Consider the following 15,969-nt stretch of genomic DNA (forward strand, 5'->3'; position numbering starts at 1 on the left):
TTCTTATGCAATATTGGAGGAATCGGTTGATCATCATCTTGTACACTATTCTATTTGGAAGATTTGGCTCGGTTCTGTGAATGCTAGGTTTCAGATTTTGTGTGGTTCTGCTGATGGTATAATTAAATGCACTAATCAAAAGGTGTATCCTTCTTGGATAAACCAGGCCCTGCTGGAATTGGTGGAGTATTGAGAGATGATGCTGATTTGTTTTGATCATATTGGGTACTGGTTTTCTGTCTTGTCTTTAATTCCATGGTATCTTGGTGTTGGGGTTTGTGTTTTCGAGTCCCTGTTGTTCTCTGTTCTTGTGTTTCATTCACCATTTTTTTTTGTGCTAATAATATTTGGTATATTGATTTTATAAATTAACAATAAATTTAAAATGCATGGGGAATTCATCATGAAAAATGCATCGTGATCCCCTTGCATGGTATTTTTTTTTTTTTTTTGATAACTGTAGGTGTTCGGGTCAGTTTATCCACATTTCAACTAATTTCTCGAAACCCTGAAGTTAATACCAGGTAAGCCTATGGTGGTCCTGAAATTTATGACACTCGAACTAGTAATTTTTAGAGAACAAACTCAGAGTCTAACTAGTTGAGTTACAAATAAATTATTTATAGTTTTTTTCATTTTTATTTTTAATTTAACTTTTATTGAACCAAATTACATGTCATTAAATTATTATTTTTTGATAAACCTAAGATTAGTCGGCAAAAAAATTAGTTATCAAAATTATAAGTTCTCTCCCCGAAGTATTATAATTCTTCAATTGAGTCTGCTATTAAAGATTTTCCAATTTTCGGACGGCACATGTCAAGAATTTTACAAAAACATATTATTGTATAGCATATGCTATGCGATTTGTAACATAAATATCTACGAACTAGAGTTTGTAAAACTAAATAAAAAATGGTTCGTCGTTAATCTAGCGTATATACTTACCTAGTTTTTGGAAAAAATATTTATTTTTCATTTAAAAAATAGCATGTACAAAATTGAAAAATATGAAGAAAATGAATATCCCTCTTGCACTTCACAATCAAATAAGATTTTTCAAGCAACTAGAAAATTATCCTCTAGTGACATATTATTTAATTTGTTTGTTTTTCTTACAGAAAATTAATTAACCGACAATCCTATAGATTATATATATAATACACGGTGCTTCCGAATTTGATATCTTGAATCTGCCACTGGATATAGATCACGGCAAGATAATGGATCCATATCGAGTTAAATATCTTCGAAATATCCTCCAAATATCTCCAAAACCATCTTTATTATTCGTTCAATTTCGATAGCACCTCTGCAAAAGAAATTGTGAGAAATTAATTAGTCATTGTCATTGTCTTTAATTTTCTCCTTTTCCTGCTAATCTTTAGAAATTAATATGATCCTCTACTAACTTCTTTCCATGGAAAGAAAAAAAACTACTTCTCTTTTCATTTTTTCCCTGCATCCTTTTGTAATTTATCAGTTTGTTCATAGGTTGATGTAATCAAGAAAAAGAGAAAATTAGAATCTTTAATGAAGTTTTTACATTTTAATCTAAGATAAAATACATTATAATAACCCTTTTAAAATATTAAAGAAATATAAAATAATTCAAAAGTTTGAAACATAAGCAAAACCTTTTTCTTAATACAAAATGCTCTTAATTACTATTGAGGGAGTGAATTTAAAAGTAGTAAGAATATTTCTCGTACAAAAAGGGGTGTTTTGGAGGATATTTTTGTGAAATATTTTATTTTTTTATGACAATATCTTGATATTATAATTCAGCCTTCAATTTTTTTTCTATTTAGTTTTTGCACCTTTAAAAATTAGTATTGATTAAGTATTCCGGTAACATGTTTTTCAAGAGTATTAATTAAACAACTGCAACATGTCATTAGTATTTGGAATAAATGTAAGAAAATTGAAGCGTATAAATTGAAATAAATCTTCGAAAAAGTATAAATAATGATAATTTGTGTTTATCTCATCGAAGAACTTCTGCTTACTCCTGGTTTGATCTGGGAACATGTCAAATATGCTACTTGCTGCCTCCAAAAGTTTCTGCGAATTTACATAAGAAACAACATAAGAAACGCAGCTATATATGCGTGTGATTGTACATATGTAAAGAGAATGGAGAAATTATGAAGAAGTAAAAAATGATCAATTGCTCATACCAGCATAACGTCAACATCAACGACTTCGCCTTGTTCTTTCACTACTGTGATTTTCCTACACATGTTCATAGTCTTCCTTGGTCAGTTGAAAATCTTAAATTAACGCGTAAAAGTTCTTAATCACCTGAGTTTTTTTTTACTTAGAATTTAGAGAGGGAAAAAAAATGCAAATAGAGATGATGGGACTATTTCATTTGCTCTCTTATATTTGCTTGGACGGCCCATTTTATCTTGGCCATTGGAGAACAAATGGATCTCCTCCATTTCTCGGCATTCTTTCCGACCCATCTTAAAATTATATCCGTGCTTATGAAGTGAAATCTCCTTCAAGATTACTAGTTCTGAACAGTTTACAAATCGATCAGCTGTTCCTTGAGGCCATCGAGAAATTCAATTCAAACAATAAGATCCCTTCCTTCCAGATTAATTGACACAGATTACCATTATACTAAAACATGGAGTAAAATAAAATAAAATTCAATCAAATTATTGCGCACCTGATCAAGAGTTTTTCGTCAAACTCACATTCAAAGTCAGTGCAAAATCTGGTGAAGGGTATAACTTGATTGTCCCACTCTGAAAAGGAACAAAATAGTTTAACAGTTGAATTTAGCTTGTTACACAATCAAATACCACGCATGCGCGCGCGTTCATATAGATATAGATATATTTCCAAGAGGTCAAGGTAAAAGAAAAGCTGTTGTATCTAATTAATAATGGTATAATCTAACTATTGAATTTGAGTAATTGAAAAGAGCTTGTGGCCGTGGCGTTCACCTAGATGCAGGAAAGCAGTTGCAGCCTGCAATTCATTCTTACATTGCACACTTTCAATCTTGAAACGAATATTAGGCCCCATTGCCATCATTACCTTCCGAAGAAATTGTATGATACTCTGTACATGGCCAACGTAAACTGTTAACATTCAGGGATGTTGTGATATATTGAAAGTCAAATAAAATAGATTGCGAGACTTGTTTTGACTCAATTCATTTAGGTCTATAGATACAAAATACAGGCTTAATTAGTGCCCATGATCAAGAGCTAAAGAAGGAAAGCAATATTGCAGAGTAAATACAGCAGAATATTTACAACATAGTGAAAACCTTCTGCATATTAAAATATTGAACCGTCGGTATTATATTCGTTGTGAATTCCTTGATATACTTGCATTAAATTTCTACAATAAATCTTGACTGAGTATTTGAGGCAAAGATCTAGTACATTGTCACATCGAGAAAACGAACAGCTTGGAGAAAAGATGGAGTTGTACAAAATGCACTAACCTGTTCTCCATCGAATGCAATCTGAAAAATGAAGTCCTTAAACACGCAGTCATATGAGAGAACATCCTCCAGTAATTGTTCGTCGTTTCTCGAATTGATGGCATAGAAGAACCTGTGGATCAGGATGCCAATATCATCAACGAAATCCGATGTGAAACCAGGTACATAATCACCGCACCGCAGTTTCCATTGATCCTCTTTGTTCTTTGCTGCAACATTTAGATGCCTTTTTGTTGCTAATGATTGTTGAGGAAATGTGAACTTGGGGATAGGAGAATGGACATTACTGGTGACTACTAGGTTGCTCAAATGCCTTGCATTAGCAATATTATTTGGCTGGACTGCAGAAAATTTGCTATTCAGGGTTTTTCTAAGACTAATGCCAGCACCTAAATAGTAATGAATCATAGATGCCATGACTCAGTGTAAGAGCTGAAGATGTACGACAAGCTCGGACAGATAGATATATATAGAGGGAAATGGAAGTAAATGTCATTTTTTAATCGCTTGATAGAGGGTCTTGGCATCTAGCCTCGCGGCATTCCAAGATTGCTAGTGAGGCAAAGCAGATGCTATTCCTTTCCTTTCGGCATGAGAAAATAAGTGTAATAGCAACGCAAACAGAGAAAGTCAAAGATTAGCATGTATCATGATTGTACTATTAGGGTGCGTTTGGTGAGTATATAAACTTAGACATGAGATGAAATCAGAATTGCTTTTTATATATCAAGGTCCAAACAATAGGGAAACGATGTTACCACTCTCCAAGTTTACAACACCACTTTCTATTACAAGCTTTGTGAGGGCAATGAAATTAAAATACTGGTGAAGTGATGTTATAAACCAGAGGAGTGGCTAATAGAGAGTACTCAGCCTCTAACTTCTGTAGTGGGGGACTAGATGTTACTCGGAATCTCTTTTTCACAACGTGTAAAATCACCTTGACAAAGGGTGAAAAAAAGAAAAAGAAAAAGAAGAAGAAGCACCATCCATCTTTCTGTAAGAACAACCCGGGGCCCCAAGGCCTGAATCTCGCACTAGAAAAAGAAGTTAGCAGCCACGATTAATTTGGTTTAAACAGGTACAGGAGTAGTTAAGCCCATAAGGATTTAGTTTCTGGGCTTAGTACGTGCTGCCTTCTAATCTTATCTTTGATATTTGATATATTCAAGTTGTGGATTCTACACAAATATTTGTTAGAACTTAGAACTTCCAGAGATCATAAAACAAATAAGTATAGTGATACAAGGCCAAGAGTCGAAAATGTAAGTAGATACGCTGAAAACACATTTATAGTTGACAAAAACGTCTGTACTGTTGCCACTTCCCTGCAACTTCCTTGATCTGTGATTTAGATCAACAGAAGTTCCCTGACTGCTGCCAGCTCTGGAAGCACTCCTTCTGATTGATCTGTTTACTGTTATTACTTGCATGTGTTGTGAGTATTACAACTTGTATCATGGCCCCAGAGGTATAACACCAAGAGATTGTACGTACCTTCTGTTTTTTATCCAACAAAAAAAATTGTTTGCTTAGATAAATAGTTACTGTTTTTTGCATTGTATCCAATACAAAATTGCTTTTTAAATTCTGGTTTTATAAAAACTAAAATAACATGTTTCTCATTGAAGATCTATATATATATATATAAATTCATCTCACAATGATTAAACTAAATATATATATTTTTAAATTATATTTAAAAATATTTTTTAAAAACCACAATTACAAAAATTACAACTATGTCAAACACACAAAATCTAGTTGCAACACCAACATCACCATATTGAATGTGTTTGAACAAGAAAAATCATTATGCTCTTGAATTGCCTAATAAAACAATTTTATTAAATGATGTAGAGGAATCAGTCCTTGTCGTCGTTTTGTTTTGGTTAATAAAACAATTTTTTGTGAAGAAAAACCACAAAACAATTTTTTTAAATGATGTAGATGATAAAATCGCAAAATATAATGAGAAAAAAAATTCATAACCGTATTAATACTTAAAACGTGTGATCCATGTCATTAAACTAGAAGGGTTACAAATGAATAACCTTGAAGCTCAATCCCAAATAAATCAAACACTAAAGGATGTATTCGGGAAAAAAAATAATCAACCACATAAAAAATTTAATTAAAAAATAAGGGTGGAAACCAAAATAAAAATTAAATTTGAGGGCATTTAAAAAATAAATTACAAAGTTAAATCAGAAAGAAAAAAAACAATTAACATAAGCAAAAAAGACAAATCAAAAGAATGAAGGATAAATTAAAAAAAAAACATAAAGTTTAATTGAAGGATGAAATTGAATACTAATAAAAATTTAACAAAAGATCCACAGGTAAAAAAGACAAATAAAAAAAATAAGGACCGAATTGACAAAAACAATATATGACAAATTATAATTTAAGGATTAAATTGAAAACATAAAAAACTTTTCTAAAAGGATCAAGGATGAAAATAAGCAATAAAAAACATAAGTATTGAAATTGAAAAACCAAAAGAAAAAAGGACAAACATTCACTTTAACAAGAAGAGAGAGAAAAGTAGGAAGAAGAAAAAAAAATCGACCATTAGTGACAAACTGTCGGACCACCACCGACATGCTTCACACTAGGAGAAAGAGCACTTGACGGCACTTCAAGGGATACGACAAAAGGTTATTTTCGAACAAACGATGGCGTCGCACGCACCATCGAAAGAGCACAGATGCCACCAACACGCTGGCGCGTGAAAAACACACACCAGTACCTTTTCAAAAATTAATATTAAAAATAAATGTTAAATTACTAAAAAGCCCCCTCATAACCTAGGAAATAACAAATAAACTAATGTGAAAGTACCAAAACATCCTTGAATGCATAGAAGCTATTTTGTCTTATTTAATGGCAAAGAAGTATTTTATTTATTTTAAAATTTTTTTAAAATAAAACAAAAACATTGTTTATATTGACTTTGGAGGTAAAAGAATATTTTTACTATATAAAATAATCTGCAAAAACAATAATACTCATATTTAATATTTTAATGACTAGTTAATCAATATAGATCAAAATACCTCCATATCCTAACCTTTTAATTTTTCCATCAAAAAATATAAATATAAATTTATTATAGTAATTCACACTAAACTATGTCTATTATTCCAATGAATTTACCGCGCGTAGTTTTGCTCAAAAGGACTGCTCCCTGATGCATTTCACTGGCTGAGACATTTTGTTTCGTTCACAGATTTGTTTTTTTTTTTTTTACTTTCGGTTTCTAGATGCTCAATTATTGTCCTATAATTTCCTACTTTTTTTAAGTGCAATTTACAAGTACTAGTTGTATTGATATTATAGCTCCTCTGTAGAGGTGACCCCAAGTTCAAATTACTCATCATGTAATCATATTTATTTTATATTATTATTTTTGTTATTTTTACTTTCATTTATAAATCAAATTGGTATTCTTTCTTAAATAAATAACAAATTGCCATTGCCCTCTTCCAAAGTGTCGTTACATGTCAATTAAAAAAATAGTATAATTGTTTTATATAAGTTCTGAAATAATTATTTTATTATACAATAAAACTTATTTGATATTAAGCTATTTCTACTTTTCTCTTTTTAAAAATAAAATAAAAATTCCAATAAATTTATGTGGAAAAGAATGATGGGTCGTATCAAAGCTCCAATCCAAATAATAAAATACGGCAAAAATAGTTAGACCACTAGCGATGGTTGGGAGGGATCACTTGCCCCACCTTCCACGGCTTATTCCAGCCATATTTTTGAACCAGAAACTTATTCCAGCCATGGGCCATATTATCCCTTCACAATTAATTAATCTAGCTTGCTTTCCTTCTTCAAATCAGGTCACTAGACATCCATGCAAGACCCACATGAATGAGAGTTCCTTTTCCTCCTCCTTTTTTTATTTGTTTGTTCTCTTATATTTCTAAGTTATTTCCCTTCATGTCTTCTTGCTGGGCCATCGCTTGATTTTGGAGCTAAATTATGTGACACATATCTAGCAAAGATTTGGTAGTTGGAAGTTACGATGTTCATTGTGGTTTCCCTTGCAAACTTATCCATAAATTGATAGCAGAAAAGATTTGCTTAGGTTATTTTACAAATGAAGGGCACAGTGCAATATTCCGATATGTGGAAGACCCACTTACTATAAAGCATTTTCGTTTATTTTGACACTTTTTTGAAAAAAAAATATATTTGAAAATCTTGAGCAGCATCCATAAATTCCAAGAAGTTATCCAGTAAGTTCTCTTCTGTTGGATGTAAACAGATATTGAATAATGGAATAGATATCTAAAGCAACATTCTTGTAAATTTGTAAGAGGAATCAGTCCTTGTCGTCGTCGCTGTCATCTTTAAAGGTTATGATAAGTAAATTACTTTAATTAACCAGACTGATGTCCCTAAGTATCCTGAGATTTTAAAATGAACAAATCCCCTTTTGACGAGGAGGTGTTATCATCGGGATTTCATGATTGAACGATGAACTTATTCCGAACTCCAAAAAAGACTTTATTTACTATTGATCACTTGAATCTATTCTTCTCTTTACCCATTTAAGACACCTGTTTTAGCTCATTAGATCCAATTCCAAGTCTAGCTCAAATCTAAGAACATAGTCTAATTTATATATTTAAAGAGAATTTTTGCCAGATAATTTGTTTTTCTTTTCTTCTCTTTTCCTTCTTTACCATGACTTTTCTTTTAAAAATACCAAGGAATTCAGCTCTATCTAAATTTAATCTTTTGAGTTTTGAAAAGGATTTGAAGAAACATGCAAGTATCTCTCTCTGAGTAAAATTCTAGTTGAGCACCTGCTACTATTTTTCATATGAACGCTGTCATTGTCGGGCAGACATTGGATGACTCATATATATATATATATATATATATATATATATATAAAGGTCATTGAGATAGCAAGAAGCAATTTATTTGCTTCGAGTGGTCCAAAAAAGAGATAATTTCCACAGTTTCCAGATTATGGTACGTTTCCACATAGATCCACGCTATAATCACATATATAATTATGACGAGACAACCAATAATTATAAGATGTTCAAGTGGCACACCATAGCTAGCTTTAATGAGTGAGACGATGGCATGAATTGACTCTCCAATTAAACGAATTGCAGCGCAAACTGTAATTTTTATTCATCCCCAATGCAATATTACCATGACGATAACGCATGGGAAATAAAGAAGACGTAAGGCAAGCTTTACACCCAAGATTAATGGAAATTTAAACAAGCAATGTCCACAGGAGAATTAGGTGTCAGCACAGAAGCATTAAGGCCATAAATTAATTAAAATGAAGAGCTGATTAACAAACGAGGGAGGCAGTTTGCAAATATTGTACCAACAAAGGAGGGTGAAGGACACCAAAGTCGAGCTACCTTCTCTGTTATTAATCCATTAGGTCCATGAGAAGGTTCATGCACGGGCCGGAAGATCTGTCCGAATGAGGCAAGGATACGAACACCTTTTCTTTTTTAATCCCATATAAACTGACATGGAGAGCTTACCATATATAATTATATTTCAGAAGAGGTTGTGGTGTCCGCCTCCTTTTGCTGCTTGTCCCTTTCACAATCTGTATTGTAAGTGCATCTTAACTCAAAAGGATGAACAATCATTGTACGAGAACCACTGAAAATGAAAATCTGATATCAGACATTTATCCTACACATACAAGGAGATTTTAACAGACATGATGATCACCATGTATTTTCTTTAGATATGAACTTCACCGATCCCTTGCCCTATGTAAGAATCAATTCTAATGAAATAACATTAAGGTACGTGCAAGCGAAATGATCTGCTTATGTAGTCTTAATCACAAAAATGTCTTGTTTAACTTTTCAAGTTATTTTCACCATAATTTATGACAAAAACTTCAAAGAATACGAGTGCGTATATAATACAATGACATCATTTTCGCTCCTTAAATTTATCTGTCGAACATGTTTCTACATTAAAATTCCATTTAGCTAGCATCCTGTTGTCATGCAGCATCATGGAACTAAAATAAAATTTAAATAGTCTGCACTTGAGGTATTGGATTAACGGTGGTAGGGGCTTGTTCTCTTTCTCTGTATCCGGGTTCGAATTTTACTGTGCATGCATGTCATCCCCGCGATACTTTACATGCTCACTGGGTTTGCAGGATATTCAATGGGCCGTGAGATTAATCGTGGTGCGCGTAAACTGGCCCGGACACCCACGTAAATTTTTTTTAAAAAAAAAATTTGAACAATCTTAAAGTACCAAGTTTTTCATAGTTGGAGTTTAAGATTAGCACTTGTGAAATTGTTTTAGGCAAGGGATTAAATTATTAAGCAAGTTTTATCTTTTTTACGTTAAAATTTTTTAAGCTTGAAATTTATACAAATTAATTAAATGATTGCTAAAAAATTATCTATTAAATAATACTTTAAAATATAATTTATATTATTTCAAATTACAGTTGAGTAAATCTGGAAGCTAGAATTGTACTGTATCTGTACCCATCCACTCCAATACAAAATTACAAACACATCGAGTTATCATTAGAACAGCAGAGGATTTCTACTTAATTCTCTAGTCTACAGACAGTGAGTAAATGTGGAATAAAGCAAGGGCATTTTAGTACTCCATGGTCATAGAAGAACACAAATAAGAATTTGAGAGACTGGTGTGCTATAATTAAATGAGATTGCACAGTAGTAGGGACTAGGGAGTACTGACCTCATGATGTCAAGCAACGCAATCACCATTTTTCTCTTGTTTCTTAACATCTCTATCTTTCCAGCCATCTCTGCCTTGAACCAAGAAGGTCATTGTCTACTTTCATGGCTTTCAACCTTTAATTCTTCTCTTTCAGCTACTTTCTTCTCGACATGGGATCCAAGCCACAAAAATCCATGCAAATGGGATTATGTTAGATGTTCTAGTAATGGTTTTGTCTCGGGAATAACAATCACTTCCATCAACCTTCCTACCAGCTTCCCTACCCAGCTACTCTCCTTTAACCATCTCACAACTCTCGTCCTTTCAAATGCAAATCTCACTGGAGAAATTCCACGGTCGATAGGAAACCTGTCATCGCTGAGCACCTTAGACCTCAGTTTCAATTCTTTGACTGGAGACATCCCAGCAGAAATTGGGAGACTATCTCAATTGAAGTTACTTGCTCTGAATACAAATTCATTACATGGTGAGATTCCAAAAGAAATAGGAAACTGTTCAAGGCTTAGACAGCTGGAACTGTTTGATAACCAGCTATCCGGAAAGATTCCTGCAGAAATAGGCCAATTGTTAGCTTTGAAGACCTTTCGAGCAGGTGGTAACCCGGGAATTTATGGCGAAATCCCAATGCAGATATCCAACTGCAAAGAACTACTCTTTTTGGGTCTTGCAGATACTGGGATTTCAGGACAGATTCCAAGTATTTTAGGAGAACTGAAGCATCTTGAGACTCTTTCGGTCTACACAGCTAAACTTACAGGCAGCATTCCAGCAGATATTGGCAACTGCTCAGCGATGGAGCATCTCTATCTGTACGGAAACCAAATTTCAGGCAGGATTCCTGATGAATTGGCTTTGTTGACAAATCTCAAGAGGTTGTTGTTATGGCAGAACAATCTAACCGGGAGCATTCCAGATGCTCTAGGCAATTGTTTAGCTTTGGAAGTTATTGATCTCTCGATGAATTCTCTAAGTGGTCAGATTCCTGGGTCTCTTGCCAATTTGGCTGCATTGGAGGAGCTTCTTTTATCAGACAATTACCTTACAGGAGAAATCCCGCCTTTTGTTGGCAACTTTTTTGGCCTGAAGCAGCTTGAACTGGATAACAACAGATTCACTGGCGAGATTCCACCTGCCATTGGCCAACTGAAGGAGCTTTTAATTTTTTTTGCGTGGCAGAACCAGCTCCATGGAAGCATACCTGCTGAACTAGCCAAATGTGAGAAACTTCAAGCATTGGATCTTTCACACAATTTCCTTACTGGCTCAATTCCACATTCTCTGTTCCATCTCAAGAACTTAAGTCAATTGCTTCTGATATCAAATGGATTTTCAGGTGAAATCCCACCAGATATTGGTAATTGCATTGGTTTGATCCGTTTACGATTAGGATCAAACAACTTTACTGGTCAACTTCCCCCAGAAATAGGTCTCTTGCATAAATTGAGCTTCCTCGAATTGTCAGATAATCAATTTACTGGAGAAATCCCTCTAGAGATTGGTAACTGCACTCAACTAGAAATGGTTGATTTGCACAGCAATAGGCTCCATGGAACCATTCCCACATCTGTTGAGTTTCTTGTTAGTCTAAACGTATTAGACCTTTCCAAGAACTCTATAGCAGGATCCGTACCTGATAACTTAGGCATGCTTACATCCTTAAACAAACTGGTTATCAGTGAAAACTACATTACTGGTTCTATCCCGAAGTCACTTGGCCTGTGTAGGGATCTGCAGCTGTTAGATATGAGCAGCAACAGACTCACTGGTTCAATCCCAGATGAGATAGGTGGATTGCAAGGGCTAGACATCCTCTTGAATTTGAGTAGGAATTCTCTAACGGGCTCTATTCCTGAAAGCTTCGCAAATCTCTCAAATCTTGCCAACCTAGATCTCTCGCACAACATGCTCACAGGAACGCTGACAGTCTTAGGCAGTCTTGACAATCTTGTATCTCTCAATGTCTCGCACAACAACTTTTCAGGTTTGCTTCCTGATACCAAGCTCTTCCATGATCTCCCTGCCTCCGCATATGCTGGCAATCAAGAGCTCTGCATTAACAGAAACAAGTGTCACATGAATGGAAGTGACCATGGCAAGAACTCCACCAGAAACCTTGTTGTGTGCACTCTTCTCAGCGTAACAGTGACCTTGTTGATTGTGTTTCTTGGAGGACTTCTTTTTACCAGAATTCGTGGAGCTGCTTTTGGGAGGAAAGATGAAGAAGACAATTTGGAGTGGGATATCACCCCATTTCAAAAGCTTAACTTCTCGGTGAATGATATTGTGACAAAGCTCTCAGATTCAAACATTGTTGGGAAGGGTGTTTCAGGCATGGTTTATCGTGTCGAGACTCCAATGAAACAGGTCATTGCTGTGAAAAAGTTGTGGCCGCTGAAGAATGGTGAGGTTCCAGAGAGAGACTTGTTTTCTGCCGAGGTTAGAGCTCTTGGATCAATACGGCATAAAAATATAGTGAGGCTTCTAGGATGTTGTAACAACGGAAAAACTAGGTTGCTCTTATTTGACTACATCAGCATGGGGAGTTTGGCTGGATTACTCCATGAGAAGGTATTCTTGGATTGGGATGCTAGATACAACATAATATTGGGGGCAGCTCATGGCTTGGCTTATCTTCATCATGATTGTATTCCTCCAATTGTACATCGTGACATCAAGACTAATAACATCTTGGTTGGACCACAGTTTGAAGCTTTTCTTGCAGATTTTGGGCTGGCAAAGCTTGTTGATTCTGAAGAATGTTCAAGAGTTTCTAATGTAGTTGCAGGTTCTTTTGGGTACATTGCCCCAGGTGAATATAACGAGCACTTCCGTTTTCAGTAGTTTAGTTTATCAACATTTTTTCACAGGAATATGTAATTCAAACGCTGTTGGTAACGTCCCCAACCTTCATATTAATTTTCTTTTTCAAGAAGAAAAATTAACGGTTTCTTTTACAGAAGAATTCTAGCATCAGTTTCGCAAATGGTTTACTTTTGAACTCAAATCATCCCTGGAAAAATATAATTGGATCCGATACTCCTCATCTTTGCTAGGGCTCACATGTTAAATCATTCCAAAGGTCACAAGTTCTGAATTTGCACTGCATTCAATAACTCCTAAACTTAACCATCCTTCCATGTGTGAATGCAGAATATGGATACTGTTTGAGAATCACAGAGAAAAGTGATGTGTACAGCTATGGTGTAGTGCTCCTAGAGGTTTTAACAGGGAAAGAACCTACTGATGACCGGATCCCTGAAGGTGTCCACATTGTCACGTGGGTTAGCAAGGCACTCCGAGAAAGAAGAACAGAATTGACAACAATCCTAGACCCGCAACTTCTTTTGCGATCAGGTACACAACTCCAAGAAATGCTTCAGGTGCTTGGGGTGGCCCTCTTGTGTGTGAACCCTTCACCAGAAGAACGACCCACCATGAAAGATGTAACAGCGATGTTGAAGGAGATCAGACATGTAAATGAGGATTTTGAAAAACCAAACTATCGTGGCATGGAAGCGACTTCCAATCCAAAAGCAGCAGTTCACTCCTCTAGTTTCTCCAGATCATCTGAACCTCTAATTAGATCACCTTCATAAATCCGTAGCTCTGTAAAGTCTTGCATTCAGTTCATTGATTATTTTTCAAACAACAAAGTAATTTGTATAGATTGATAAATGCAGTACCACCAGGGCTACAAGTTCTGTTTATTTTACCTAATTCAAGTTTGGCTTCATTCAATTAGTGGGCGCGTTCCCTGTTCTTATTGTCATCTTTCTAAAGAGAAGACGAGGCTATGAGTAAAAGATTGTTGTTCTACTTCCCAGTTTGCCAGTTCCGCCATCCTGTAGTTAAAAATGATAGAAAATGATTCTGATAGATCCTCTCAAGAAGTTCAGATTTTTCAGACATGCACTTAGATTCACTCAGATATTCTTTATTCCAATTTCCTCCCAGTCAGAACATTCATAACTGCTAATTAGAGATGCATATGCCCCACAACCAAGGAGACCAAAATGTCAGGAGAATAGTAGCCTATCTTCTACCCAAAATGGTGCCGTCTACGTTAATTCTTTTTTCCCTGATAGCTAAAATTCGTTTATGAGAAACTAAAATGCCCCCCAGACTGTCATCTTAGCACCAGGAAGCTGCTTCCATCGACAGCAGGGTCACAGAAAGCAAACAATAATCAAAAGTGCTACAGTACAAATATATCAATTAGCATGGCCTTGTTATCAGAGGCAGTTTTCAGCTTGGGACCAACGTAAAAGGAAATTTAGCTTATGATCCTATGGGGTTGTCTATAGGGATCCGGGCCTCGGAAAAGCCATGGTAGTGACAATCTTGGTTGGCAGATGTCAAGATGAAGCTTGAAATTATGGGGATGCGGAAGGACCACCGCTCCCCATAAGACCATCCAAAAGAGATCTCATGCGCTCCATGTTCCGGAAAGGATACATTGCTTTCTAGTCATGTGATCGCAGACCATATCAGGCCCACAGATAGTTGTAAGAACCCTATCAAGCTCTAATGGCTAAGAATGCAAGTAACCAGCAATATTAGTCATTAGTTAGTTCCATGGAGCTTTTCATGCACGCGATTCAAACCTCAATAATAACAGTAATGTTTCACTAATTTCATCTTAATTGTTTTCTTATATGCACGAACAAGCAATTTAAAAAAAGAAAAAATAATGATCAATTATGGTTGGTGCTTCTAGTAGGCAAACGGTTTACACAGCACACTTGGTAACATTAATAAATCAAATGAAAGGTGTAGTTCGCCACATATCAACTACTGTAATACTGTTAAAGCATATTTATCATAAGAGTCAGTAATGTTTTAACCTGCTGCAGTACTTGTTAATACCAGTGAATTAATTCATAAATAAAAACATGGAATGCTTGCTGCGTGAAAATAATTCAAAGAATCAAGACGCATAGTAACAGAACAGAATTTTGCCCTTCGACAGCACCGTGGCAACAGGAATCAACAGTGGAACAAAAAATCTGGCTGTATGTTCACAACATACATTGCACAACACAATAATATTATTAGAACATGCAAATTAATCTTGTAATGCAAAACAGTCCAAGAATAAAGACCATGCAAATCCTATTTCAGGATTTCAAAAATATCCGAAGGCGAATACCTTGTTTACTGTTAACTTTTTTACAATATACTGTGAATTGGAGTAATGTATTTTTTGTAATTCTTACTTTTATCCTTAATCTTTTATTTTGCGCGAGTCAGTCATTTCAAGCCCAAATTAATTAGCTCCTACTTACATATTTTCTAAGGAGAGGGGAGTGAAATAAAAGATAGAGGATTGAACTGAAGGTAGAATAGGGGGTGAGTTCGAAATTTGTTGTGAAAGTTCATTTTTTGAGATATTAGGTTACTGATCCTTGTAATTTTCAAAAATCTTATTCGAAATTTAAAACATGATTGGAGCATTTTATCAAACGAATCACCTGACTAGGATTTTTATTTTATTTTTTTTTGAATGTGAAATTAAAGGAAACAGGAAGGGATGTGATGCAAGAACTAAAACAAACCTAATCAAGAGATATAAGTTGGACCCAAGCATACATTAGGCCCCCCGATTGATCAATCCCTGATGACTTTCGTATCTAATTGCCCGACTGTCAAGCAACGATGTTGAGAACACTCATGCATTCACCTACACGCACAATTAAGCTACGTTTGCTACAAGGGATGGATTGGATAAAGTGAAAAGATGAAGAGGAGAAAGGATAAAT

At 34.9% G+C, this 15,969-nt stretch overlaps 2 protein-coding genes and 2 long non-coding RNA genes across 4 annotated transcripts; 1 reads left to right on the plus strand and 3 right to left on the minus strand.

Annotated features, from left to right (window-relative positions):
* Positions 1-1,032: 1,032 nt before the first annotated feature.
* LOC7466410 (uncharacterized) lies at positions 1,033-3,915 on the minus strand. Its single transcript, XM_024595105.2, has 6 exons — positions 3,467-3,915; positions 2,958-3,075; positions 2,678-2,756; positions 2,181-2,235; positions 2,010-2,064; positions 1,033-1,312 (listed from the first exon to the last, which is right to left on the minus strand). Exons 1-6 carry the CDS (start codon positions 3,881-3,883, stop codon positions 1,287-1,289), a joined length of 750 nt encoding a protein of 249 aa, XP_024450873.2. The 5' UTR covers positions 3,884-3,915; the 3' UTR covers positions 1,033-1,286.
* Positions 3,916-8,610: 4,695 nt separating this feature from the next.
* LOC127905012 (uncharacterized) lies at positions 8,611-10,354 on the minus strand. The gene is made up of 2 exons (XR_008058592.1): positions 10,208-10,354; positions 8,611-9,130 (listed from the first exon to the last, which is right to left on the minus strand). It is a non-coding gene; the product is annotated as an uncharacterized LOC127905012 (long non-coding RNA).
* Positions 10,157-13,948, plus strand: LOC7467829 (LRR receptor-like serine/threonine-protein kinase RGI1). The gene is made up of 2 exons (XM_002300898.4): positions 10,157-13,019; positions 13,361-13,948. Exons 1-2 carry the CDS (start codon positions 10,211-10,213, stop codon positions 13,804-13,806), a joined length of 3,255 nt encoding a protein of 1,084 aa, XP_002300934.4. The 5' UTR covers positions 10,157-10,210; the 3' UTR covers positions 13,807-13,948.
* A 990-nt stretch (positions 13,949-14,938) lies between these two features.
* Positions 14,939-15,812, minus strand: LOC112326639 (uncharacterized). The gene is made up of 2 exons (XR_008058591.1): positions 15,766-15,812; positions 14,939-15,220 (listed from the first exon to the last, which is right to left on the minus strand). It is a non-coding gene; the product is annotated as an uncharacterized LOC112326639 (long non-coding RNA).
* Positions 15,813-15,969: the final 157 nt, after the last annotated feature.

The sequence above is a fragment of the Populus trichocarpa genome, chromosome 2 (genome assembly GCF_000002775.5).
Source record: "Populus trichocarpa isolate Nisqually-1 chromosome 2, P.trichocarpa_v4.1, whole genome shotgun sequence".
Classification (NCBI taxonomy): domain Eukaryota; kingdom Viridiplantae; phylum Streptophyta; class Magnoliopsida; order Malpighiales; family Salicaceae; genus Populus; species Populus trichocarpa.